General features: G+C 38.1%; 1 protein-coding gene across 1 annotated transcript in view; it reads left to right on the top strand.

Annotated features, from left to right (window-relative positions):
- Nucleotides 1–26,101, top strand: part of CUBN (cubilin) — a 272,327-nt gene that overhangs the window by 224,448 nt on the left and 21,778 nt on the right. Inside the window, exons 59-60 of the mRNA XM_005687978.3 lie at nucleotides 3,410–3,627; nucleotides 24,481–24,689. Of these exons, the coding sequence (XP_005688035.2) occupies nucleotides 3,410–3,627; nucleotides 24,481–24,689 (427 nt within the window). The remainder of the gene's footprint in view (nucleotides 1–3,409; nucleotides 3,628–24,480; nucleotides 24,690–26,101) is intronic.

The following is a 26,101-nucleotide window of genomic DNA, read 5'->3' as shown; positions in this document are numbered from 1 at the left end:
ACCATGCTCCAAAGCCAAAAACCCTTTAAGTCCTTAGAACAAAAGCATAAACAACAACTGCCAGATGGCCAGGAGCAAGAGGTCTGTGAAGGGATCACCTGCTCAGAATGGAAGCTTAAGGGATAGTTCCTGTCATTTGCCATCATGGCCCAATATTTGATTCTCACAGTGTAGGATTATAGCATATGCTATAATATATATATAGGCCCTGGGGCTCACCATAGTCAAAGGTCAGATCAGTATGTTTGGAAAACTATTTATTATATTCTTTCTAAGAAACTACATTTTATGAAACAGATACTATTCTAGGTACCGCAGAAGTTGTAGACTGTAGTAACACACAGATTTTTCAAGGCTCTCAAAATAGGCCAGTTTCATGAGGTTTTCTGGGTTAACGGGTTTTTCCAGATATTTTCTGTGCTGTCATGGGAAAATGATGCAAACCCAAAAAAGCTTTGAATCCCTCCTGGAAATTCAGGTTTTTATCATTCTTCATGGATTCATGTTGTGGAAAATGAATGTATTGTCTATAGAAAATAAGAATGAAAGTAGTATTTCTGGAAGTTATCTAGCAATTGTTTTGCCCTCTTCTATTACAGGAACATTAAATGTTGCACATAGTTAAAAAAAATTAAGAAACTTTTCATCTTGATCTTTATCATCAGTTTGAAAACATTCAGCCAACCAAAACATATTGTATCATTTTAACATACTGCATCATTTTTCTTAATCCTCTCTAATCATGAGATATTTTAAAAAGTATTCCATATTATATGCTATTTATTACAGAGGCTTTGCCAACAAAGGTCTGTCTAGTCAAGGCTATAGTTTTTCCTGTAGTCATGTATGGATATGAGAGTTGGACTATAAAGAAAACGGAGCGCTGAAGAATTGATGCTTTTGAGCTGTGGTGTTGAAGAGACTCTTGACAGTCCCTTGGACTGCAAGGAGATCAAACCAGTTCATCCTAGATGAAGTCAGTCCTGAATATTCATTAGAAGGACTGATGCTGGAGCTGAAACTCTAATACTTTGGCCACCTGATGCGAAGAACTGACTCATTTGGAAAGACCCTGATGCTGGGAAAGATTGAAGGCAGGAGGAGAAGGGGACAACAGAGGATGAGATGGTTGTATGGCATCACCAACTCAATGGACATGGGTTTGGGTGGACTCCAGGAGTTGGTGATGGACAGGGAGGCCTGGCATGCTGGAGTCCATGGGGTTGCAAAGAGTCGGACACAACTGAGCAACTGAACTGAACTGAACAGAGGCTAGCAAAAAGAGGCAAAACAAAACAAAACAAAACAAAAAACAACCCAAACAACCCACCTGAAAACAAAAACACCTGAGACAGAAGAAGAACCTACCAAAATGATTACAGGATATCAAATAAACAGGTTTTTTTTTTTTAAAGCTATAATAAACCCACCATAATTCTTAAGAAAATCTAGAAGAATATATACATGAATAGTTGGTTCACTTTGCTGTACATCAGAAACTAACACAACATTGTAAATCAACTATACTTCAATAAAAAAGAAAAGAAATACTATGTTAGGCAATAAAAAGAAAAGTCAGGGATGTATCTGTTAGGATAGGTTATACGTGATAACAAACAACCCCAAAGCACAGTAGCTTACCTCAGCAAGTTTCTTTCTCACTTGTATGAGTGTATCTAGAGTGGTCCAGCAAGGAATCGCCTCCTAACATAGTCACTCAGCCACCCAGGTTGATGGAAACTCATTTTGCATTTGCTTCCATGATCATCACTGCAGTGGAAGGCAGTGTGCATATTGAGTAGTAGTGCTTAAAACTTCTTCCAAAAGGAATATGCATGACAACTGTTTACATTTCTGGGGCCAAAGTATCTCTTAGGGCCATGTCAGACCTCCAGTGTCTGTCACAAAAAGACAATCCTAATAAATGTCAGGAAGGTCCAGAGCTGGGATGAGTGGTAACATGCCCATGATGACTACAGTGATCTGAAGTGTGAATTACTGCTCACTGCAGTAAAGTGAGATGCCAGAGAATGTAATTCATTCTTTGTACCATTGATTTCTTATATTTTTTTTTCTGAGGAATAACTTAGTTCATATTCCTGGTTTTCAAAATCACAGAAATAATAATAATATTTTGTTGGGTCTGTTCTTTTCCTTTTCTGTCTTTTTTTTTAAAGCATCTTCTTTATGCCAGGTACCCTAGTTTGGTTTTAGTTACATATAGCTTCATTTAACCTTAGAATAAAGTCTGTTTTAAAAAGAAACAGAGTGTAAGAATGAAAATGAAGCTCTGCTTCTAAAACCAGCATTTCTTCCACTCTGTTATATTAGCATCCTTCCCATAAATAAATAATAGGATAATAGTACCACTTGATGTCACAAAAGTAACAAGGGAGCAGAGTAAATACCATATTTTTAATGAGACTGGGAAACTAAAGTGTTGCTCAAATGATAAATGTGTATCAGTTCAGCTTGTCAAAGCTTAATGTCAAAGAGATTTAATATGTCCTTGACTATAAAATCCTGGAAATCCAAAGCTGTGTCTTACTCATCTGTATATTCCAAAAGCTTATCATCAGTTCAGTTCATTTCAGTCACTCAGTCGTGCCCAACTCTTTGCAATCCCGTGGACTGCAGCATGCCAGGCCTCCTTGTCCATCACCAACTCCAGGAATTTATTCAGACTCATGTCCACCGAGTCGGTGATACCATCCAACCATCTCATCCTCTGTCGTCCCCTTCTCCCACCTTCAATCTTTCCCAGCATCAGGGTGTTTTCAAATGAATCAGTTCTTTGCATCAGGTGGATAAAATATTGGAGTTTCAGCCTCAGCATCAGTCCTTTCAATGAATATTCAGGATTGATTTCCTTCAGGATGGACTGGTTGGATTTCCTTGCAGCCCAAGGAACTGTCAAGAGTCTTCTCCAATACCATAGTTCAAAAGCATCAGTTCTTCAGCACTCAACTTTATAGTCCAACTTTCACATCCATACATGACTACTGGAAACACCATAGCTTTAACTAGATGGACATTTGTTGGCAAAGTAATGTCTCTGCTTTTTAATGTGCTGTCTATTTGGTCATAACTTTGCTTCCAAGGAGTAAGCATCTTTTAATTTCATGGCTGCAGTCACCATCTGCAGTGATTTTGGAGCCCCAAAACATGAAGTCTCTCACTGTTCCCACTGTTTTCCCATCTATTTGCCATATTCTAGTCTCTCAAAAAATTTCCTCTAAACTTTTGAACTGATCAGTAAAATAGTATATTGTTTCTAATGTTTCCTAGCAAGTGGATCGTTGATGCTTGTTAACCTTTGTCCTATCTTTTTTTAAAAAATAAGAGCTAAGCTGTAATTTAATGGAAGTACAAATGGAGAACATCACTATTAACAAGGTTCATTTCACAGGTTCAATGATTTTGATGTGGTTCCCTCGGCTTCCTGCTCTGAAGACTACTTGGCAGTTTATGATGGTTCTAACATCAGTGATCCCCTTCTCGGCCAATTCTGTGGCTCCAACCTTCCACCAAGTATTAGGAGCAGCAATAATAGTATGTTCCTGGTGTTCAAGACAGATTCAATTCAAACAGCAAGAGGTTGGAGGATAACTTTCCGGCAGACATTGGGTAAGAATTTTGGACTTGTAAATCTATTTTTTATAACTGTTACAGTTCTGTTTTAATTCTTTTTTCACCTGTCTAAAACCGCTCTTCATTTAAGTTTAGAGAAAAATGTCACATAAAATTTTGGTTTTAAAAATTACATGTAAGGTATGTTGAGTGGAAAAAAAAAAGATTCAACAAATGTGTCTTTCTACTATTTAAAGATAAAGTCTGTTTACAGCACTATCTCAAACGAGATTTGAGTCTCATTATCACCCATGAAAATGGTAGTTGAGCCTGTAGATAGCAAGGGCCAGATCAAAAAGAAAAAAAAGGCCTTGTGGCCTATGTTGACTTTATCCTTAAAATGGTGAGGAGCCTGGGAGAATTTTAAGTAATGCATGTCCAGACTCTGCTTCTAGAAGCATCATAGTGGTAGCAGGGTAGAGAAAGGCTTGGTGTTGTGTGCTTAATTCTTCCATCATGTCCAGGTCTTTGCAACCCCATGGACTATAGCCCACCAGGCTTCTCTGTCCATGGGATTCTCCAGGTAAGAATACTGGAGTGGGTAGTCCATCCCTCCTCGGGGGATCTTCCCAACTCAGGGATCAAACCGAGGTCTCCCACATTGCAGGTGGATTCTTTACCGTGTGAGCCACCAGGGAAGCCCAAGAATACTGGAGAGGGTAGCTTATCCCTTCTCCAAAGGAGCTTCCTGACCCAGGAATCAAACCAGGGTCTCCTGCATTGCAGGCAGATTCTTTACCAAATGAGCTATCCAGGAAACCAAGAAAAGACTTGGAGGACTCATTAACCTCTAAAGGAAGAAGCTCATTATGGAATTTTAGATGAGGGTGTTTGAAAGCTCAAACTAATACAGGGGGAATAGAAACAGAAGGAAAGGTGAAAAATCTCAGGGATACTCAGAAGGTAGAATACTCTGGAAGTACAGTGTTGGGAACTTGATGCTTATTAATGAGGACATGAGTTGAGAATGACTTTTTGTGGGTAGCTCACTGGTTCACAGGGGCTTCCCTAGTGACTCAAAGGGCAAAGAATCTGCCTACAATGTCGAAGACCCAGGTTTGATCCCTGGGTTGAGAAGATCCCCTGGAGAAGGGAATGGCAATCCACTCCAGTACTATTGCCTGGAGAATTCCATGGACAGAGGAGCCTGGCAGGCTACAGTCCATGGGGTTGCAAAGAGTCAGACATGATTAAGTGACGAACACTTTCACTTTCTTTCGCTGGTTAGTGGTGCCTTAGGAGGCTGAGGTTTAGGGAAGAAATGTTATATTTCGTTTGGATCATTTTGGGTTGGAGGACCTATGAGATATCTAAATGGAGCAATATAGGAGGAAATTGAAGCTTGAGAAGCAATTTGGGCACAAGGTAGTTATCAGGGAGCCATTTAAAGGTAAAAGAGAAATCCAGGTGAGAGGCTCAATCAAAAGTAGCGCCCCTGTAATAGCACTGCTTCTGAGAAATAATTATCTGTAAATACGAGCTTAGAACTTTTTTAAAAAAGCTTTTTATTTCGTATTGAAAGGGTTAGTTGCTCAGTTGTATCCAGCTCTTTGTGACTCCATGAACTGTAGCCCATCAGTTTCCTCTGTCCACGGGATTTTCCAGGCAAGAATACTGGAATGGTGTGCCATTCCCTTCTCCAGGGCATCTTCCTTACTCAGAGATTTAACCAAGGTCTATTGCATTGCAGGCAGATTCTTTACTGTCTGAGCCACCGAGGAAACCCTATTTTGTACTGGGGCATAGCCAATTAACAATGTGGTGATAATTTCAGGTGAACAGTGAAGGGACTCAGCCATACATATACATGTATCCCTTCTCTCCCAAACTTCCCTCCCATTCCAGGCTGCCACATAACATTGAGCAGAGTTCCCTGTGCTACACAATAGGTCCTTGTTGGTTGTCCATTTTAGCTTAGAACTTTAAGTTCATTAAAATATAAAGTAGCTAACCAGTTCTCTGTTTATCTGTACTTGTAGCATCAGCGGCACAGTCTAAGATCATTTATATCTGGGAAGTGTTCTGATTCTTCACTTTGAATACAGAAGTGATCAATGTTCTAAAAACAAAAAGCTCACAAAATAAATCACTTACTGTGACTACTCAGAGAGACCTGGGGTGTTTTCAACAATAAGAATTCTACCTCAGTGTTCAAACTCTTTCTTTCTGTTTACCCCATGCTGTGCCCAACCTTCATGCCTCTGATAGCAATCAGAGCTTACCTTCACCTTCTTTACATTTAGTGTGTGATTTTTGTCATGCGTTTCTCGAGGGAAGCAATTAGACATTTGTGTTTTGAAGTCTTCCCAATAAAACGCAGACATTGTGACAAATGGAATCAGAAAATCAGAAACTCTACTTAGCTGTATCAACAATAACTTGAAAGCAAGTCTTATGGGTAGACAGGAAGCATTCGTTGCTTTAATAGAATTGCCTAAGTGAAATGGCATACAAAACACGGAAGGCTATTTTGAAAAAAACAACTTTACTTTCCTTTGGAGCTTTTTTGCACAAAAGAACTCATCTATCCATTCCTTTAGCACAGACTTTAGAATCAAATGACATGTAATTGCATAGCTCATTCTACCCGCTTTCAACTTGTTTTCCTTTTTCCTAATATATTCTCACATGATCATTGAAGTCATCCTAAAGCACTCTACACGGTCATCACCTGCATGAAGCTTAGCCAGTGTTCCCTAACCTCATGAATTATGATGTTTTTCTGAGCTACAAAAGACAGTTTGGGACTTCATGTGATTTTACTGAACTGAAGTAGCACAGAAGGAAAAATCGTGCACTGTCAAAGCCCCTGCTTACCTGTAAACACTGGACACTTTCAGTCAATAACTGTTTTCTTCTGGTCACAGAGGAAAGGTTTACACGCAGAGAGCAGAAATGGGGTTCATTCCTTACCCGCCACGTGCTACCCCTGCATGCCCATCACCTCTTCCTTTTTAAAAAATATGTATTTGGCTGCACTGGGCCTTAGTTGTGGCACATGGGACCTTTAGTTGCAGCCTGCAGGATCTAGTTCCCTGACCAAGGACTGAACACGCACCCTCTGCCTTGGCAGCACAGAATCTTAGCCCCTGGACCACCAGGGAAGTTCCCCTCTCACCTCTTTGTCATGTATAAATGCCATCAGCCACTTGGGGATATTTAAAGAATAATTTTAAGTTATGTTTAGTGGTTTTGATTTTTGCTGAACACCTGAGTATTAAAATTTTGTACTGTTTTGATCTTAAAAACCTTTCAAGACCATACATACAAATTCACTGTTTGCTCTGCATAGCTTTTCAGTTTGATTTGGTTTTTGTTGTTTCTGGTGAGGAAAAGGGAGAGGAACCATAAAAGGTATGATGAATTCTAGGGTTTATAGGATATTTTCACTACAGGTCTAGATAAAAATCTTAAGCTTGGCTAATAATATGCACTTTCCACCTCAGTGTCATCCATTTCAAACTGCCCTGAGCATCCTGTGAAGAGAGAAAAAAATGACTTTATGGATGGGACAGCGAATTTTTGTTTCCAAAACTGTTGGAAGGCAGTGTTTTCCCTGAATAAATAATTGATGTGAAATGGAGGCCATTTTAGTCAGCAGCAGCTCAGTTTCATTCATCTTTACCTAAACCCTAGAGGTTTACAAATTTGCTATTTCACTTCCACACTTGACAATACTAAATCTGCTATAATTTTTCAGAAGTCAGTTAAGTGCCAACTCATACAATTATGTAATCATTAGGTAATTTCTCCTCATACATTTGTTATATTTATATTGCTAATAGGTCAGAATAAATTTGAGGGAAATATCCCCCTGGCTTGTTGCTAATGAATTATGTGGTGAAATCGGGTCTCCTCTTTAATGGAGCTTCTGCTATGAAGGGCCACTAGCATGGGGTGGAAGGTAAGGAGGAAACAAAGTCAGCCCTTCCTGGGGGCTGACACTTTCCTGTGAAAGACACCTGCCTTCTCACTTTCCCCATCAGTCCTACTCTACATGAATAAGTGATTCTGGATAACTGATAACCAGGGACCTCGTCATCCTGAGCTCCTAGGATCTGTGGATATCTGAAATTATCTGCAGATCTGAGCCTTTCTCTGGAAAGAAGACAAATCTTTCATCCAGTTGTCAGCGGTGTCTGTAGTCCCATGAAGTTTAAACAGGCATCAGTTCTATGGATTGTGCTGAAGTGGGCAAGCCCCACGGGGCACAACTGACACTCAAGAGTATCCATTATTCTGTCCACTTCTGCTTGTTTGGTTCTGCCCCGCTTCACCACCAGGGTTTGCTTCCACCCTGGCTGTGCTTACCTAAGTCACTCACCCAACATTTCAGATCTGCAGACATGCTTTTAAGTCATCAAAGCCCTCTTTTCTTCTTATTTTACCGATCTCACACCAGAGTACTGTCCAGTCAGTCTGTTTTTGACATTCTCATCACGTTAGGCATGAAACTTCTAGATACAGGATTAGAATCAGTGATTCAAAGTATGTATACTGACTGTGTTGGACCATAGTCACTAAATGCTAAAGTGCTGCAGAATACGTTACTTAAAAAAACAAGTTTAGTGACTATGTTCAGCTTTTATCCACTAAAAAAGATCAACTTGAATTATTACTATATTCTGCCTTTCAAGAATTTGATGGGGATGCAGTAGGTAATTTCTGTAAAGTACCTGAGATGTCAAAGAGGAACTGATATATATCAGAAAGTAATATTAAAGCTCTGGATTTCTATAAGGTCCCATGACCTACCCCACTCTCTCTCTAAGGCAGAGGAGGGGAGATAAGATCATTATTATCAACAACAGCACTCCTGGGTCCAATTATTTCTTGTTCTTTTATATTCACCATGCACTTAAATCTAAGCAGCAAACCCTAAAGTACGTTTTATAACTTAAAGCCAAAATCAGAAGCTAAATTCCAATAAAATTCCAAAGCCTGGCAGATACCTGGGCTTCCTGGGTAACACTAGTGGTAAAGAACCTGCCTGCCAATATAAGAGAAGAAAGAGACATGGGTTCGATCCCTGGTTTGGGAAGATCTCCTGGAGAAAGTTTTGGCAACCCACTCCAGTATGCTTGCCTGGAGAATTCCATGGACAGAGGAGCCTGGCAGGCTACATACAGTCTGTAGGATCTCAAAGAGTCAAACACGACTGAAGCAACTTAGCACATGCAGCAGACACCTAGCACCTAGCTATTACTCCATCAATATTGGCTATATGAATGAATTAAAGAATAGATGGATAAATGTAAAGTTACATTACACTATGTATTCTATATATGTGTTATACATTATATTATATCTAGATTTTTCAACATGGAGTCGTGGTGCAGACGGTTCTGCTATTACTCAGGGTAGTGACCTGAATGACCTTCATCCTTAGAGAATTAGGTCAGACTCAGCACTCGGGTCATGTGTGTCTGCTCTCTTGATTTTTACCTGCTGCCGTAATATTTGGAAACTGTCTCTCAGCCGTGCTGCAAGGAAATAGGTGGCAGCGGTGGGAGGAAGCTGAGGCAGCTGAATAACAGTTACTTGTAAGGGCGGACAGGAGAGATGGAAAGGTATACAGAGAAAGCTGATGACAGCCTGGGGCCCCGAAGATGGAAAATGAAATCACAACAAATGGAGGCAAATGTAACAACATCTCAAACTCAGATTTTTACTTCTAGTTATTTGTAAATTTCATACTTTTGGTGTTAAGTTTGGACTTTGAGAGGCATTCTAAAGTTCTATGGCTAAACATTAAAAAATAAATAAATAAACGTAAAAACATTTAGCAACACTAGCAATGTTTCTGTGTCTCCTTGGTCCTTCCTAGCAGCCGGATATTAGCTGCCAGATGACATTACTTTTAAAAGTACGATTACAATAAGATAGTTGAATTATGAAGTGAATAGCTTTGTAAGTCACTGCTTAGGTAACCCTTAGTTTAGCAGTAATGGTGATATTACGTGAAAGCAGTGTTGTTTGTCTGTTCCCTTAAAGTCCTTTGCTCCCTCTGATGAAGTCTGACAATGAGATGAGCTGAAATTATAAACCCATTTGCAGAAAGCTCAACTAAGCTTATTTCTGCTCTTTATAAGTATTGCAACTTTCACTGGTGATTAGGTTCCTCTTGGGAGATGATGTCAAAGGCAAGGTTTCTCCTTTGTGGGTTTTATTGACAAGGGTTTTTTGCTGAGCCCTGGATGTGGAAATATGATAAAGAAACCACCAAATGCTTAGTTCACCAAAACCATACCAAAGCAAGTAAATTGGAATAAAATGCCACATCAGCCCAAAAACAAGGAAAGGTTTTTATTAAAATGTATTCCAATATCAGTCTGTGTTCTCACTCTCCACCCCCATCTTGAATGATTGTATTGCTGCCCCTTGAAGGATAGGGTTGTCATTGGGAAAATAAAACCAGGTGGTATTGTGAAAACCAATCTCAGTGATAAAACTGAGTTAATAGTAAATTATAACACTTTGAAAAGCACTGAAAAAACAAGAAGCTAGCAAACAGTTATTCTGCATATCCAAAACTGCTCCAGCCCTTCAGAAAATGCGCACCTCATCAGGGTGTTTCGGGTTAAATTATTTATAAGCATAAGTTTCCTGTAATAATCATTACCCGTATTCACTGGTCCTGGCTTTGATATAGTATTTCCAGGAACATACAAGCAGACTGTCTGTTTATGCCTGGTCAGCATAAACAGTGAAGAAGATTCTTTGGTTGTAAATTAATTGTTTAGAGATAAAACATTATCAGGGACTATATTCTCTTTGTTCTGTTACCTTTGTGTGGGAGCTTTAATTTCAGCTCACTCCCAGGTGAAGATGTCCTGGTTGTCCACCTGTCACCAAGCTTCTACAAGAGGTGCTTTGCATGGGTTCTCTCATCTAATCCTCACAACCACCCATGAGACAGAATGGATTATCCCATTTTCCAAGGGAGGAAAAGAGAGGTTAGGAGATTAAGTACTTTGCTTGCAGTCAAAGTATTTGTAAGAAGTAAAGCCAACCTTGGAATCAGGTAGGACTATCTCCTAAATTCATCCTCTTTCTCATCTGCCCACATGGTTTCCATATAGATCAGTAAACATACTTAGGATGATGAGAGATTCTGGGGGTGAGTTTTCTCAAAAGCAAGTCATTTCTTTTCTCACTCTTTGGAGAGAGAGAACTGTTGATATTTTTCTTCATTCTCATCTTCTCATTTGATTCTGCCTGCTTTCCAATTTGAGCTAGTCCTAAATAGAGCATTTAATTTACTAATGTCAGTGTGTTAGTCGCTCAGTTGTGTCTGACTCTTTGCAATCATCATGGACTGTAGTCTACTAGGCTCCTCTGCCCATGAGATTCTCCAGGCAAGAATGTGGGAGAGGGTTGCCATTCTCTTCTCCAGGGGATGTTCCCAACCCAGGGATTGAACCCAGATCTCCCACACTGCAGTCAGATTCTTTACCATCTGAACTGCCAGTTTAATTTACTATTACTATATATATTTATATTTATACTATAATATACTATATGTATATATATTTATATTTATATACTATATTTATATGTATAATATATTTATAGTATAAATAGTAAAAATATACTATATTTATAAATATACTATATATATTTATATTTATAATACTAAATATTACCATATATAAATATTACTATATATAAGCAGTAAGAGTCATTGCTTCCTCCTTACCAGAAGAAAAGGAAAATATATATGTTTACTAAAATATACTGTTTATAAATAATATATTATAGCAAAAATTTAAATTTATGTGATATTTACATTTATATGAATATATTTTATATTATAAATACATTATACATAATATATATTTGTAGTATTTATATTTTAAGTAATACTTATATTTATATGTATACATATACATACATACAGTAAAAAGCCATTATCTTTCTAATGTTGACAAACATCACATCTATCATATCAGCTTTGCACGGCATAATGGTAAAGAATTAGCAAAAGTATATGGAATATAATTGCATTGGACTATGAGGGTAATAAATTTCTATATAACAAAAATTTCTACCTCCAAATTATAGCCCTCAGTTTAGTAAAAATTTCTCAAAATTCTCATGGCTCATAGTTGGTAAAGAATTCACCTGCAATGCAGGAGACCCTGGTTCAATTTCTGGGTCGGGAAGATCCCCTGGAGAAGGGAAAGGCTATCCACTCCAGTATTCTGGCCTGGAGAATTCCATGGATTGTATAGACCATGGGGTCACAAAGAGCCAGATACAACTGAGCGACTTTCACTTTCACAAAATTCCAGCAAAATTAAGGAATTTGGGCATTTATTTTTATGCTATAACCCTGATTGGCATTCTTACTATATACTCTAGTTTACAAACTGGGGAACAGAGTCACACAGAGATTGACTTGGCAGGGTCTCTTAGCACATCTTGAGCAGAATTGGGGAAATAATCCCTGTCTCCATTAAATAGCTCTGCCATCAGTCATAAAATTTAAATATCAATAGTATAGTGTACAATCTAATATATCATTGAGAACAACAAAACAATTCCATGCCCTTGTTTACATTATTAGACGCTATTGTATACTTGGTCTGGATTGATGAATTTCACATCTTTTCTATTGTAACTTATATTATGACTATTGAATAGCACACTGCTCTTAATCCTGCTCTCTCTAAATAGAACATTTTCCTATTTTTTTCTACCTTTTGACTTTGTTAATGATGAGAAAAGTCATACTTCTAAGTAGTGTTGCTGCATGTTAAAGTGTCTGGAGTTTTAAAAATTTTTATATTTTCTCTGCCTTCTGAAATTCAGCATTAAGAGAATGGATTTTCTTAAGTAACAAACCTAACATCATTTATAACTTCAAGTTTTTAGCTAAACAAGCATTTTCCTACAAAAAACTACCCCTTTGGCAGTGTTTTAAATCTTTTGATGATATTTTTTGATGTTGTTCTGCTAATTGTTTCTTCACAATGATATATGCCACAAAAGTCAACCATGTTATCTTTGAAACAGGATAATATGTAAGACCAAAAAGTTATATATAGACATACATACACACGAACACATGCATAATATGTTTACAACATAGTTACAACTTTATAATTCAAGAAATATATTTAGTCCCAAGATTTCCCCTTGTAAGCTTAGATTAGACAGCAAAGATCCATCCAGTAAGATCTATCTATATATTTTCTATGCATTCCTTAATTGCTTATTCAATAGCATTCACCATTTGCTATGCAGGCAGTGAGCTTTTCTTTGGGGACACAAAGATGAATTCAACAAGGTCCTTGTTTTTGAGAATCTTATTCAAGAGTCAGGAAATAATTGTAAATTATGCACAGCAAATGCTTTTGTCAGACGTATGTGCAGAGGACAGCAGAGGCAGGAAGAAAGAGATCTGAAGTACATTGGTGTTGAGTAAAAGTTTTTTTAAATACAGGAAAAAAAAAGTTTCAGAAAGCACTGCAAAGAATGATGAATCCTGACTTGTAGTTAGTGGTTCATAAACATAGTGCAACCCCTAGAGCTAGACTTTCTAGGTTCAGACTCAGTCTTTACACATCCCAGCAAATTTGACCATGAACAGTCACTTATTCTCTTGACTTTCTCATCTGTACACTGGGCCACGAATAGTAACTACCTCATAGAGCTGTGGTAGACAGGAAATTAAAACATTCCCTGATACTCATTTAGAATGAAATAAATTTTAGATACAAATAATATTAACTCAGAAGGCTGAGAAGGCATCTGTTGGGAAAATAGGCATTTTATGGAGAAGAAAAAGCTTGTACAAAGTTGCAGAGGCTTCCCATTTCAGAGGTTGCCAACTGGCCTGCTCTTTGTTAGTAAAGCTTTGGGGTGTCGGGTGGAGGACAGTAGGGGCTGAGACAGGAGAGACAGGCAGGGGTGGGCATGCTGGGCTGTGTACCACAGGCACATAGAACCATCAATTGTCTGGAGGCTGGAGAGTCCTATGATCTAATATGATTTGTGTTAGAAAGCACATTCTAGCACCTGCGAGGAGGATGTTCTGAAGTCAGGTCAGTTCAGTTCAGTCCAGTTCAGTTGCTCAGTTGTGTCCGACTCTGTGACCCCATGATCCGCAGCACGCCAGGCCGCCCTGTCCATCACCAACTCCCAGAGTCCACCCAAACCCATGTCCATCGAATCGGTGATGCCATCCAACCATCTCATCCTCTGTCGTCCCCTTCTCCTCCTGCCTTCAATCTTTCCCAGCATCAGGGTCTGTTTTGAAGTAGGAGCAACATTTTAGGCCAAGAAAATTTGGGAAAGCATTGCAGTCATTTAGGCAGGGGACGATGAGAACAGTGATAGTGCAAAAAATAAAGAAGTTGAAAGGAGAAGCATTTAAGATGAAGAATCGAGAGGACGTAGTAGTCTTTGAACAGGAATGAGGAAAAGGGAAAGCATGATGCTACTAAGGTTTCTGGGCAATATCATGTGATACCACTATTCAAATATAAACTTAGAGGAGAGGACAAGGTTTCACAGGAGGAAATAAGAACTTTTGGTTTTGGTGTGGAGAATTTGGTGACTCTAAGTCATCCAGTGGGTAGCCATATACAACAATTAGAAGCTCAGAATTTTGGTCTTATTTTACTTTGAGGCAACGTAACGTGTGGCACATCTACATTTAAAATTATTACGTCTTCCTGGTGAATTGACTCATGTCATTCTGCAAGGTCCTTTTTTCTTTTTGGCCTTAGTGTCAACTATTGCTGACTTAGTATAGCTTTCTTTCCCTAGCTTTCTTTCAGTTCATGACATATTTTTCAATTTCTCCACTTTGAACATTTCTGTACTCCAAAGAATGTATTTGCGTTTTGGTTTCTTTGTCTTTCTATTGGAGAATGTATCACATTTACATCTGATAAAATTACTAACATTATTGGGTTAAAATAGACCCCTGTATTGTTTTCTGTTTGCCCCATATGTTGTTATGTTTCTTTAGCCATCTTTTTTGGCCTTTTCTAAATTAATCAATTATCACTCTCTTTTAAATACTATTACCTATGCATACGGTTTCTCTTAGTTATTACCTTAGAGATTATAACATTCCCCCTTTACTCATCAGAATCTAGTTTAAAACTAGTCCCTTTACCATGACATGACAAAGGCAACATTTTAAATCCATTAACCCGCTTCCTGTATTCTGTGCTATTAATAGCCATTACTTAATTATTTAAATTCTATGTATGTTTTAAGCATATAAAACATTTTTATTGTTTTACATAATTAATATTTACCATTGCTGCTGTTCTTTTCTTCCTGAATTTCTATGCTTCCATGTGGCTTCAATTTATTTCTTTTTGAAGAATTCCCTTTAGTGCTTTGTTAAATTTATATCAAATATTCTGGTAAAAATGTCTTTTGGCTTTTGTTTTTCTGAAAGCAGCTTGATTCTGTCTTAAATTTCGTGGTATTTTTTTTCTCTGAATATAGAGGTCTAGTTTGCCAATTATTTTCATTCAGCACTTGAAGCTGCTATTTCATTGTCATCTGTGTTCTCTCATTTTGGTTAGAAAGTCATTAGAGAGTACTTTCTGTGCTGCCCATACTCTGGTTTCCCCCACTCTGCTCATTCCATTGTGGAGTGTGGTACTCTACAATGAGCCACCACTGAGTGTGTGTGCATATGTGTGTGTATTTTAACCATTCTGATAGATGTGTATTAATATCTCGTTATGGTTTAATTTACCCTTCCTTAATGGTGAAGAGTTTTCATGTGCTTTATTTGTCACATGTATATCTTCTTTGGTGGAGTATATGTTCATAATTTTTTCCCATTTTCTAACTGGGTTATTTGTTTTTCCACTGTTGGCTTTGAGACTTCTCCGTGTATTCTCAGTAGTTGTCTTTTCCAGGTATGTGATTTGCAAACATTTTCTCCAGTCCATAGATTGCCTCTTTATCTTCTTAACAGAGCTTTTCTTAGAACAAAAGTTTTTAATTTTGATAAAATCCAGCATGTTGGTTTCTCCTTTTATGTATAGGGTTTTGATAACAAGACTAAGAACTCTACTTATCCTGAGGTCTCAAAGATTTTCTACTTTGATTTCCTCTAAAAGTTTTATGGTTTTACATTTTTCACTTATGTTTAGGATCCATTTTGAACTAATTTTTATTTAAGATCTGAGGTTTAGGTTGGAATTAGTTTTCTGCTTTCGTTTAGGTTGGAATTGGTTTTTGGAATTCTGTCCAAATTGTCAGCATTTGTTGATAAGACTGTCTTTCCTCCATTAAATTGCTTTTGCATCTTTGTAAAGAATCGCTTGGGCTTCCCAAGTGGCTCAATGGTAAAGAATCCCATCTGTCAAGAAGGTAGGAGACAGAGGTTCAACGCCTGGGTCAAGAAGATTCCTAAGAGAAAGAAATGGCAACTCACTCCAGTATTCTTGCCTGGGAAGTCCCATGGACAGAGGAGCCTCATGGGCTATAGTCCTTGGGGTTGCAAAAGAGTCCGAACACAAATTAGCAACTAAACAGCAAAGAATCACTTGGACATATTTGTGTGAACTTATTTCTGATGTTCTCTTCTTTTCCATTGACCCATTTATCTAACTTCCCGTTAATATCATACTATCTGGATGACTGTAGCTGTATAGTAACAGGTGGACTGATCCTTTCTAATTTATTCTTCTTTGTCAAGATTATTTTAGCAATTCAAGAGCCTGTGCCTTTCAATGTAAATTTTAAAATAAGTGATCTTTTTACTGTCTCATTAGTTTTGCCTTTTCCAGAATGTCATCTAGATGGAATCATACAGTATATAGCCTTTTCAAATTGGCTTCTTTCACTTACTAACATACATTAAGTTGTATATTACTATATCTTTTCATGGCTTGATAGGTCATTTTTTAGCCCTAAATAATGTTCTGTTATCTTGGTGTACTACTGATATGCTATTATCTTGATGATGATAATGTTCTATTATCTTGAGTTTTAAAATAAGCTTTCTTATGTCAACAGAAAAATCTTGCTGGGGTTTGGATAGGAATTACAATTAAAACTATGAATCATTTTGGGGAATAGTTGACATCTTTACTAGATTGAGTCTTCCGGTCCCTAAATATGTATGTCTCACCATTTATGTAGATCTTTAATTTTTTTCAACACTTTGTAATTTTCAGCATGTAAATTCTATATATATTTCATCAAGTGTATACCTAAGTATTTTATCTTCTTTAAAACAATTGTATTTTTAATTTCACTTTCCATATGTTCATTGTTAGTTTATAGAAATGTGATTGACTTTTGTGTATATAGTTCTTGTATCATGAATTCTTACTGAACTCACTTGTTAATTCGAGGAATTTTTATGTAGATTTCTTTGAATTTTCTGCATCTGCAAATAGGGGCAGTTTTGTTTTTTTCCTCTGCAGTTTGCATTTTTTTTCTCGTCTATTACGATAGCAAGAGTTTCCAATACTTTGTTGAATATGAGTGGTGAGAAAAAGATATCCTTGTCTTGTTCCTGATCTTAGGAGGAAAGCATATAGTTTTCATCCTTAAGTACCGTGTTAACTATAAGTTTTCTTTGTATTGGATTGGCCAAAAATTTTGTTTGTATTTTTCCATAATAGCCTATGGAAAAACCCAAATGAATTTTTTGACCAACTCAATAGATGCTCTTTATCAAGTTAAGAAAATTCCTTTCTATTCTTAGTTTTCTGAGTTTATGTCATGATGTATGTTGGATCTTGTCAATCCTCTTCCTACATCAATTGACATGATTATATATCACTGTATATTACTTAATAAGACATTTTAAAAATTTCAAAGTTGGTGAGACTGATTTTCATGAAGTACCCTTCATTTTCATGAAGAGACTATTAATGCATATATAAAGTGTTTTCAGTAATACCAAAATAATGCAAAATAAATTAAAAGTTAATGATATCCTTTTCCTTACTCTAAATTCTCTGTACATTGCATTGCTCTTTTACTTGTGACTATAGCTCATGATTAATGGCTGAAATTATGTTTCTGTTAGTATTTTAGCTTAATGTGTCCCAAATATTACAGGACTAAGTACACATTCTATGTTAAACTAGACTGAGTCTCAAAATGAGATGTCTAAGGTAAATCAATCTGAGTGAAATTACTAAAAACAAACAAAAAACCTAACTCAGGATACAGAAACCACTTAGAATTTAGATTTATTTTTCTTGCAAACATAACTTAAAATGTGGTGTCTGGTTAAGGCAGTTGTTGTTCAGTTGCTCAGTCCTGTCTGATTCTTTGTGACCCCATGGACTGCAGCTTCCCTGTCCTTCACTGTCTCCTAGAATTTGCTCAAACTCATGTCCTTGGTCACTCAATATACCAGCAAATTTGGAAAACTCAGCAGGCTGGAAAAGGTTAGTTTTCATTCTAATCCCAAAGAAAGGCAATGCCAAAGAAAGCTCAAACTACCACACAATTGCACTTATTTCACAGGCTAGCAAAGTAATGCTCAAAATTCTCCAAGCCAAGCTTCAACAGTATGTGAACTATAAACTTCCAGATGTTCAAGGTGGATTTAGAAAAGGCAGAGGAACCAGAGATCAAATTGCCAACAGCCACAGCTTTTGATTGTGTGGATCACAACAAACTGGAAAATTCTTCAAGAGATGGGAATACCAGACCACCTGACCTGCCTCTTGAGAAATCTGTATGCAGGTTCAGGAAGCAACAGTTAGAACTGGACATGGAACAACAGACTGGTTCCAAATAGGAAAAGGAGTATGTCAAGGCTGTATATTGTCACTCTGCTTATTTAACTTATATGCAGAGTACATCATGAGAAATGCTGGACTGGAAGAAGCACAGCTGGAATCAAGATTGCCTGGAGAAATACCAATAACCTCAGACATGCAGATGACACCACCCTTATGGCAGAAAGTGAAGAACTAGAGAGCCTCTTGATGAAAGTGAAAGAGGAGAGTGAAAATGTTGGCTTAAAACTCAACATTCAGAAAATGAAGATCATGGCATCTGGTCCCGTCACTTCATGGCAAATAGGTGGGGAAACAATGGAAACAGTGAGAGATTTTATTTTGGGGGGCTCCAAAATCACTGTAGGTGGTGACTGCAGCCATGAAATTAAATGATGCTTGTTCCTTGGAAGGAAAATTATGACCAACCTAGACAGCATATTAAAAAGCAGAGACATTCCTTTGCCAACAAAGTTTCATCTAGTCAAAGCTATGGTTTCTCCAGTAGTCATGTATGGATGTGAGAGTTGGACTAAAGAAAGCTGAGCACAGAAGAATTGATGCTTTTGAACTGTGAAGACTCTTGGGAGTCCGTTGGACTGCAAGGAGACCCAACCAGTCCATCTTAAAGGAAGTGAGTCCTGAATATTCATTGGAAGGACTGATGCTGAAGCCAAAACTCCAATACTTTGGCCACCTAAAGTGAAGAACTGACTCATTTGAAAACACCCTGATGCTGGGAAAGATTGAAGGCAGGAGGAGAAGGGGACGACAGAGGATGAGATGGTTGGATGGCATCACCGACTCAGTGCACATGAGTTTGAGTAAGATCTTGGAGTTGATGATGGGCAGGGAGGCCTGGAGTGCTTCAGTCTATGGGGTCACAGAGTTGGACACGACTGAGTGACTGAATTGTTCTTAGAATCGGTGACGTTTAGGGTTAGGGAGTAGAATGAAGTGAAGTGAAGTGGTGAAGTGAAAGTTGCTCAGTCGTGTCTGACTCTTTGCAACCCCATGGACTATATAGTCCTTGGAATTCACCATATAAAAATACTGGAGTTGGTAACCTGTCCCTTCTCCACGGGATCTTCCTGACCCGGGAATCGAACCCAGGTCTCCTGCATTGAAGCAAATTCTTTACCAACTGAGCTATCAGAGAAGCCCAGGGAGTAGAATAACAACTTCAATTTACTTTTAGTGAAAAAGACAAGACATGTTCATCTGAAGCTTAGGTGAACTTTTTAAATGAATTCACTGGTGTAGGGCAGTTATACACTGCAGCTTTGAAAATCATAGTAAGATGTACTCAAAGACAGGATTATGGAACTCTCATTTCCCTAAGGCACCAGCTTTAAATGCGTTTGTGTTCTGTTTCCTGTGCTTATGTTCTGCTCCCTTCAACTACACGCTGGGGAACAGGAAAATGCCTGAAGTCAGGCCGATCCTTATCTGAAAGTCCAGCTGGCCTGCCACCATCTGTCCAAGTAGCGGTTGTCCAGAGATGGAGAGAGATCCTATCCAGAAGACCTCTATAAAATGTCAGCCTCCTCCAGTGTCAGCTGCAGAAATGTCAGTTCTCAAGATAATTGTTTAGAAATGTATCTGCCTCCAATGAAGCCTTCCAGATGTTTTCTCTTAGATAAGATAGCTATTTCTTATCCTCAGATTTATTCTGGCTTGAATTTCACTCTGAAGTTTAATAACTGGAGGGAGACAATTGAGGATTCAGTTACTGATTTTTAATTAAGTAGATCTGGACCCAGATCTCAATGCTTTTTATTGCATTTGTGTTTCCAATATTTCTTTAGCCAAACATTGTGCTTAGTCACTCAGTCGTGTCTGACTCATTGCAACCCCATGGATTGTAGCCCACCAGGCTCCTCTGTCCATATGATTCTCCAGGCAAGAATACTGGAGTGAGTAGCCTATCTCTCCTCCAGGGGATCTTCCCAACCCAGGAATCGAACCAGAGTCTCCTGCATTGCAAGCGGATTCTTTACCAGCTGAGCTACCAGGGAAGCCCAACCAACATTTGCTTTCTCTAAAGACAGAGCTGTTTTGTAGGAAGTGTTTCTTCTTTGGTTAGGAGGTTAGAGTGACATTTGTTCTCTGGCACAGAGTGGGTCTTCCAGAGTGCTTCTGACACAACATCAGGAAGTTGCTGATGGGTGGGAGCTGGCTGGATGGTAGAAACATGAGTAGTGACAAAGAAGATGGTGAGTTTGTGATGCTAAAGAACATTAGGTTAAAGTCAAGACTAAAGTCTTGGTTAAAGTCATAGACTAGCTCAAAGAAAGGAATTCTAAAATACTGATATAGTAAACAAATATATGACACTATTTCATTGTTACAGAATTCTGCCTTTTTCTTTCCCTGTATCCTACTATTGTTGAAATTCAGAAATAGTAACATGGCAATAGTACTTTTTGGTAATATTTGATAATATTTGTCTTTATATTTCCTCAAAGACATAGGCTTCCATTTCCATTTTGCCTTACGAGGGGCAGAAGCACAGAGCAGTTATGCTAGGTTTAAATATCAAAGTAGGGAATCAGAGCAAGTATAACCATTCCATTTCCTATGCCACAAACACTGAAAGATATTTACTCATATCATATTGTGTTTACTTCAATTATTTGACTGTTTATTCATATAATATGTTTACTCATATAATATAGAATATATAGAATTTGAATTATATAACTCACTCATATAATATTATATTTACTTCAGTTATTTGACTATTTGGGCCAGGATTATCTGATAATTTTAGTTCTCCATTTTCTTTATTCTGTGTGTTCATTTTATGAGTCAATATACTCTATTATAGTTGGATAACTGGAAAAAGCTATTTTTGTATTGGTCAGTTATTGTCACAATAATGCCATATAACAGACTATCCAAAATGCAGTGGCTTATACCTGGAATATTAATTCTATTACCTATGGATCATCAGGCTGTTTTGCCTGCCTGTTTCAGGATGCAGGCTGAGCGTGTTTGGCTCTACAGTATAGGCTAGGGCCAGGTCTGCTTTCCATGCAAGTCCCCAGGGCATGAGCTCTTGGTGGATCACACAAGCACAAAAGTCCAAGCCAAAGAGCATCAGCACATTTAAATGTGCTCTTCCTACTTCTTGGCCGCTAATATTCCATTGTCTCAAGCAAGTCACATAGTCAAATCTAGCATCAAGTGGACAGAAAAATATACTCTGTCCATTCTCAGTTCAGTTCAGTCACTCAGTCATGTCCGACTCTTTGCGACCCCATGAATCGCAGCACGCCAGGCCTCCCTGTCCATTCTAGACCACTGCACAGAGACAGACTGAAGAGTTAGGAATGACCCAGTCTCCCACTAAGCCTGTGCCAGTGCACGTCAGTGAGCTGCGGATTCTGCTCTGGGATTCCCTGAAGCAGGGTGTCTCTTTCTTAAGACATTAGCAGCAATAGTAGCAATAGGAATAGTCTTGTATCTAAAAAGTGTGTATCTTATCTTGTATGTATCAGCAGTAAGTAATGGCACTTGCAGTGCTCAGTATATTTGCCATTCTATCCTTATTAACCTAACTAGTAACAATTAATAAGCAAATAGTGATTAAAACATATAGCTTAAGTTTTTTTAGAAAATAGCATTTAGTTATTGGAGCTGATGTATTAGTAGACTAAAGCCCAGCAGTCCGGTTTTCCTGCATACAGACCTCTGACTGTGCACTTCCCCTACTTCCTCCAGCCCAGACCACTTCCCCTACTTCCTCCATGTGCTCAGGTCTGGTTTCATTTCCTCCAGATGCATTTCTAGGTTGGACTTGATGAGAAAGTGCATTCATTCTGACCCTATCACTCCTCAGATCAAAAACCTTTCAAGTGAATCCCTACTAGCTATAGAATAAAGTCTATAGATCAAATTCTATAAATGTAAGTCCTTGTCCACTTAACCTTTAGTTACAAACTCTTTCAGCCTGGACTTGCCAATACCAACCCCATTTCTCTATGGTCTTGTCCAGTTTATCCTTTAAGATACAGATCAAATGTCACCTCCTCCTTGAACATTCTAGATCCTCTTGGCCTGAAATAATAGTCTCCCTTTCTTGCAAAATTCGCCTCTGCCACTTTTGTGGCACCTGTGAGTTTCTAAATGGTATCATCATTAGTGATTTATGACATCACTGCTATTGGAATACCATTCATCTTTTCCCATCTCAACACTAAATATAAATACAGGTAACTAATAAGACTCGACTGCACAGCACAGGGAACTCTACTCAGTACTCTGTAATGGCCTATATGGGAACAGAATCTAAAAAAAGTGGATGTATGTATATGTCTGACTGATTCACTTTGCTGTACACCTGAAACTAACACAGCATTGTAAACAAACTACACACCAACAAAAATTAAGAGATAATAAATATATTTCCTTGACTAACAAACAAAACATTATTTAATAGGTAAATAAATTTCTCAATTCATTAGTAATTGTTCTTCCGGGTCAGGCTTTTCAGTAAGCTTAAGTGGTTGCCTTCGATAACAATCAGTCCACATTGGAGCAAAAACTGTGGAATCTCCATTTCTTTCTTCACTTTGCAGACCTGTTGCCTAGGAATCCATGGTAGCTCAGCTGGTAAAGAATCTGCCTGCAATGTGGGAGACCTGGGTTCAGTCCCTGGGTTGGGAAGATAACATGGAGAAGGGGACGGCTACCCACGCCAGTATTCTGGCCTGGAGAATTCCATGGTCTGTATAGTTCATGGTGTCACAAAGAGTCGGACACGACTGAGTGACTTTCACTTCACTTTCATAGGAATAGAGTGATTAGCATTGCTTAGGGTTTCAGAATAATTTTGCTCCCAATGTTGCTTATGGATATATCAGGGACTGGATGTTCGGAAGCATTTCAACTCCAGGAAACACCTGACAGTGCAAATAATCTGTAGTTGTACTTGACTTAGAAGCTGTGACAGGGCAGCTTGACTTACTAAATAAGGCGCCTATACTGAAAAACCCTCTGAGCATTTGTTATCTTTTGCATCCCATGTCGGCAGCCATTGTTTGCCTTTCCTGCCAAGAGGCAAGTCCTGAACCATAGTGCCTCCTAATGTTGAAAGCAACCCTTTCACTTTTAACATTAATATTAATATTAATAAATGAAACGAGACAGGTAAATAAATGGAAGACCACTGTCAGTGAATTTAACTATGCAACTTGTAATGCTGAGTATTTGTGTAGATTGCAAGCTTTATGAATACTACTTTGAATGCCTATTTCATCTCCATTCCTCCTAGAGCTGTTTTGACCTTAATTCAGCCTCATGTATTCATTTCAAAATTACCAATAAAGTTTTTCTTCCTTTCCAAAGCATCAGCTTAGGCTGTGGAGTGGAAAAAATTAAATCCTGTTCTCTGAGGAGTCTGTGCCATATTTTTTTCCTAACTAAGCATTGAGAATATTCTTTATCTTTCTTTTGTATTTTTATTCTGAATTTCAGAGTTTTCATTTCAAAGTAGATATTTTTCTCAAAGTTCCTCTTCTTCAGCTTCCCCATATTTTTGGAAAATATAGAGTACAGTTTAATATTAAGTGAAATGGAGTGTTAAATGCCTCTCAGCCTCTTCCTACCAGGCTATTTAAATAAAAGATATCTTGAGAGCCAATTTTCTTGGCATGTGGGGGAAATTCTTCTTAAATTCAGTTTTCAATCTGATAGTGTTCATGAAAGCAGAACATAAAGGTAAAATGTGTTCACAGTTTCCATTAGTTTTGTTATGCAAGATACTTTATTTTATATAAAATTGGATTTTGCAAGGGTAGAAAAAATTCCGGTAAATCATAGCAAGCATTCTAAAAATGCATATAGGACCATATCTGTTTACCCACTTTTCTAGGCAACTAGATGTGAGTTGGTAGAGGCTGACAGATCAGTGATTGAAGAGGAAATATATAACCAAGAAGCTAAGGCAGGGGGCACCCGCGCGTGCATAAGCTCGATGAAGCCTGCGTACAACCTGATAATGTTCATCAAAGTGCGACAGAAAAAAGAAACTACACGATTTTAAAAATCCTCCACATAAAATTTAAGATTCACCTTCTTTGCTCTGCATATTGATGTGTCTTTTTTTGTTTTAACACAGGGCCTCAGCAAGGATGTGGTGGTTACATGACAGGTTCAGACCATACCTTTGCCTCCCCTGATTCTGATTCTAATGGGAGGTATGACAAGAATTTAAATTGTGTGTGGTTCATCACTGCCCCCGTGAACAAAGTCATCAAACTCACCTTCCATACATTTGCTCTGGAGGCAGCAACTACTATGCGAAGATGCATTTATGATTATGTCAAGGTAAGGCTATTATGTTCCTTAACAAGAGTCTTCTAATCCAGACTTTTTCATGATATATTCCAGTTTATACCACACATAAAGTTCTGAAAGTTGTGAGTACTATTAATTGTTTAAATGACCTGTTCTTCGATGATGTAAAGCAGCAGTCTCCAACCTTTTTGGCACCAGGGATGGGTTTCATGGAAGACAGTTTTTCCATGGATGAGGGCAGTGGAAGATGGTTTCAGGATGATTCAAGTGCATTATATTTATTATACTAAAGCATCTGCCTGCAGTGTGGGAGACTGGGTTCAACCCCTGGGTTGGAAAGATCCCCTGTAGAAGGAAATGGCAACCCACTCCAGTACTCTTGCCTGGAAAATCCCATGGACAGAGGAGCCTAGTAGGCTACAGTCCATGGGGTCGCAAAGAGTTGGACGTGACTGAGTGACTTCACTTTCTTTCTTATTTCTGTTTTGTGGCAATCTCAGGATATTCTGCCTTGACTTTTGGGGTTAGGGTTCATGCTCCTATGAGAATCTAATACTGCAGCCGATTTGATCAGAGGCGGAGCTCAGGTGGTGATGTGAGCTATGGGGAGCAGGTGTAAATAGAGATGAAGCTGCATTCACTTGCTCATTGCTCACGTCCTGCTATGTGGCCTGGTTCCTAACAGGCCATGGACCAGTACTGGGGGTCCTCTGCTGTAATGAATGATACTGCAACTGCCCTATCTTCACATCAAAATAATCTCTAACAGGAATGAGTCAAAAATTTTGTGTAGCTTCTAACATTAACTTTAAGATTCACTATTCCTCCAAGCCTTGTCAAGAGATAATTTATGGCATGATGGGTCACCTGGAAAGACATTATCAAAGGATCTTAGGCAAAATCTAAAATCAATGACAGTGTCTATATGCAAATCATCACTCCTTCCTTTATCTATTTTTAAAGTTTGGATATTTACTTATTTAATATATTACTTTTAGATGTGAAAAATATCTTACTTCTGAAATCCCATTAGAAGTAAATCAAGAAACGTTTTAATATTTAAATGACTCTTTAATATTGAATCATTGTATTTATCAGGCTATATGCATTTAGATTAAAAGTGCTAAGCAGCATCAATCAGTATACACCACTACACTCTTGGCGGTAAACAACAGGCACTATTTTTGTTCAGGAGGAGCTTAAAGTTGATTGCACAGTTAAAGGATGATGCATGCGAATCAACACCAGGTAGTTCAGGAGAGCTGATATTCAAGTGCACTGGGCATAGGCTTGAAGCCATGTGCAAGTTTAAAAGGGAGGATGGTTCATGATGATTTGGTGTGAACAAGAAAGATATGAAGAATGAAAAGACCCCTTATTCAGGTTAGGACAGAGGGCATTCTAGGTGAGGCAGACGTACAAAAAAGGTATTGAAGTTGAAT

The sequence above is a fragment of the Capra hircus genome, chromosome 13, assembly GCF_001704415.2.
Source record: "Capra hircus breed San Clemente chromosome 13, ASM170441v1, whole genome shotgun sequence".
Classification (NCBI taxonomy): Eukaryota; Metazoa; Chordata; class Mammalia; order Artiodactyla; family Bovidae; genus Capra; species Capra hircus.
This window is presented reverse-complemented; position numbering and strand designations above follow the sequence as displayed.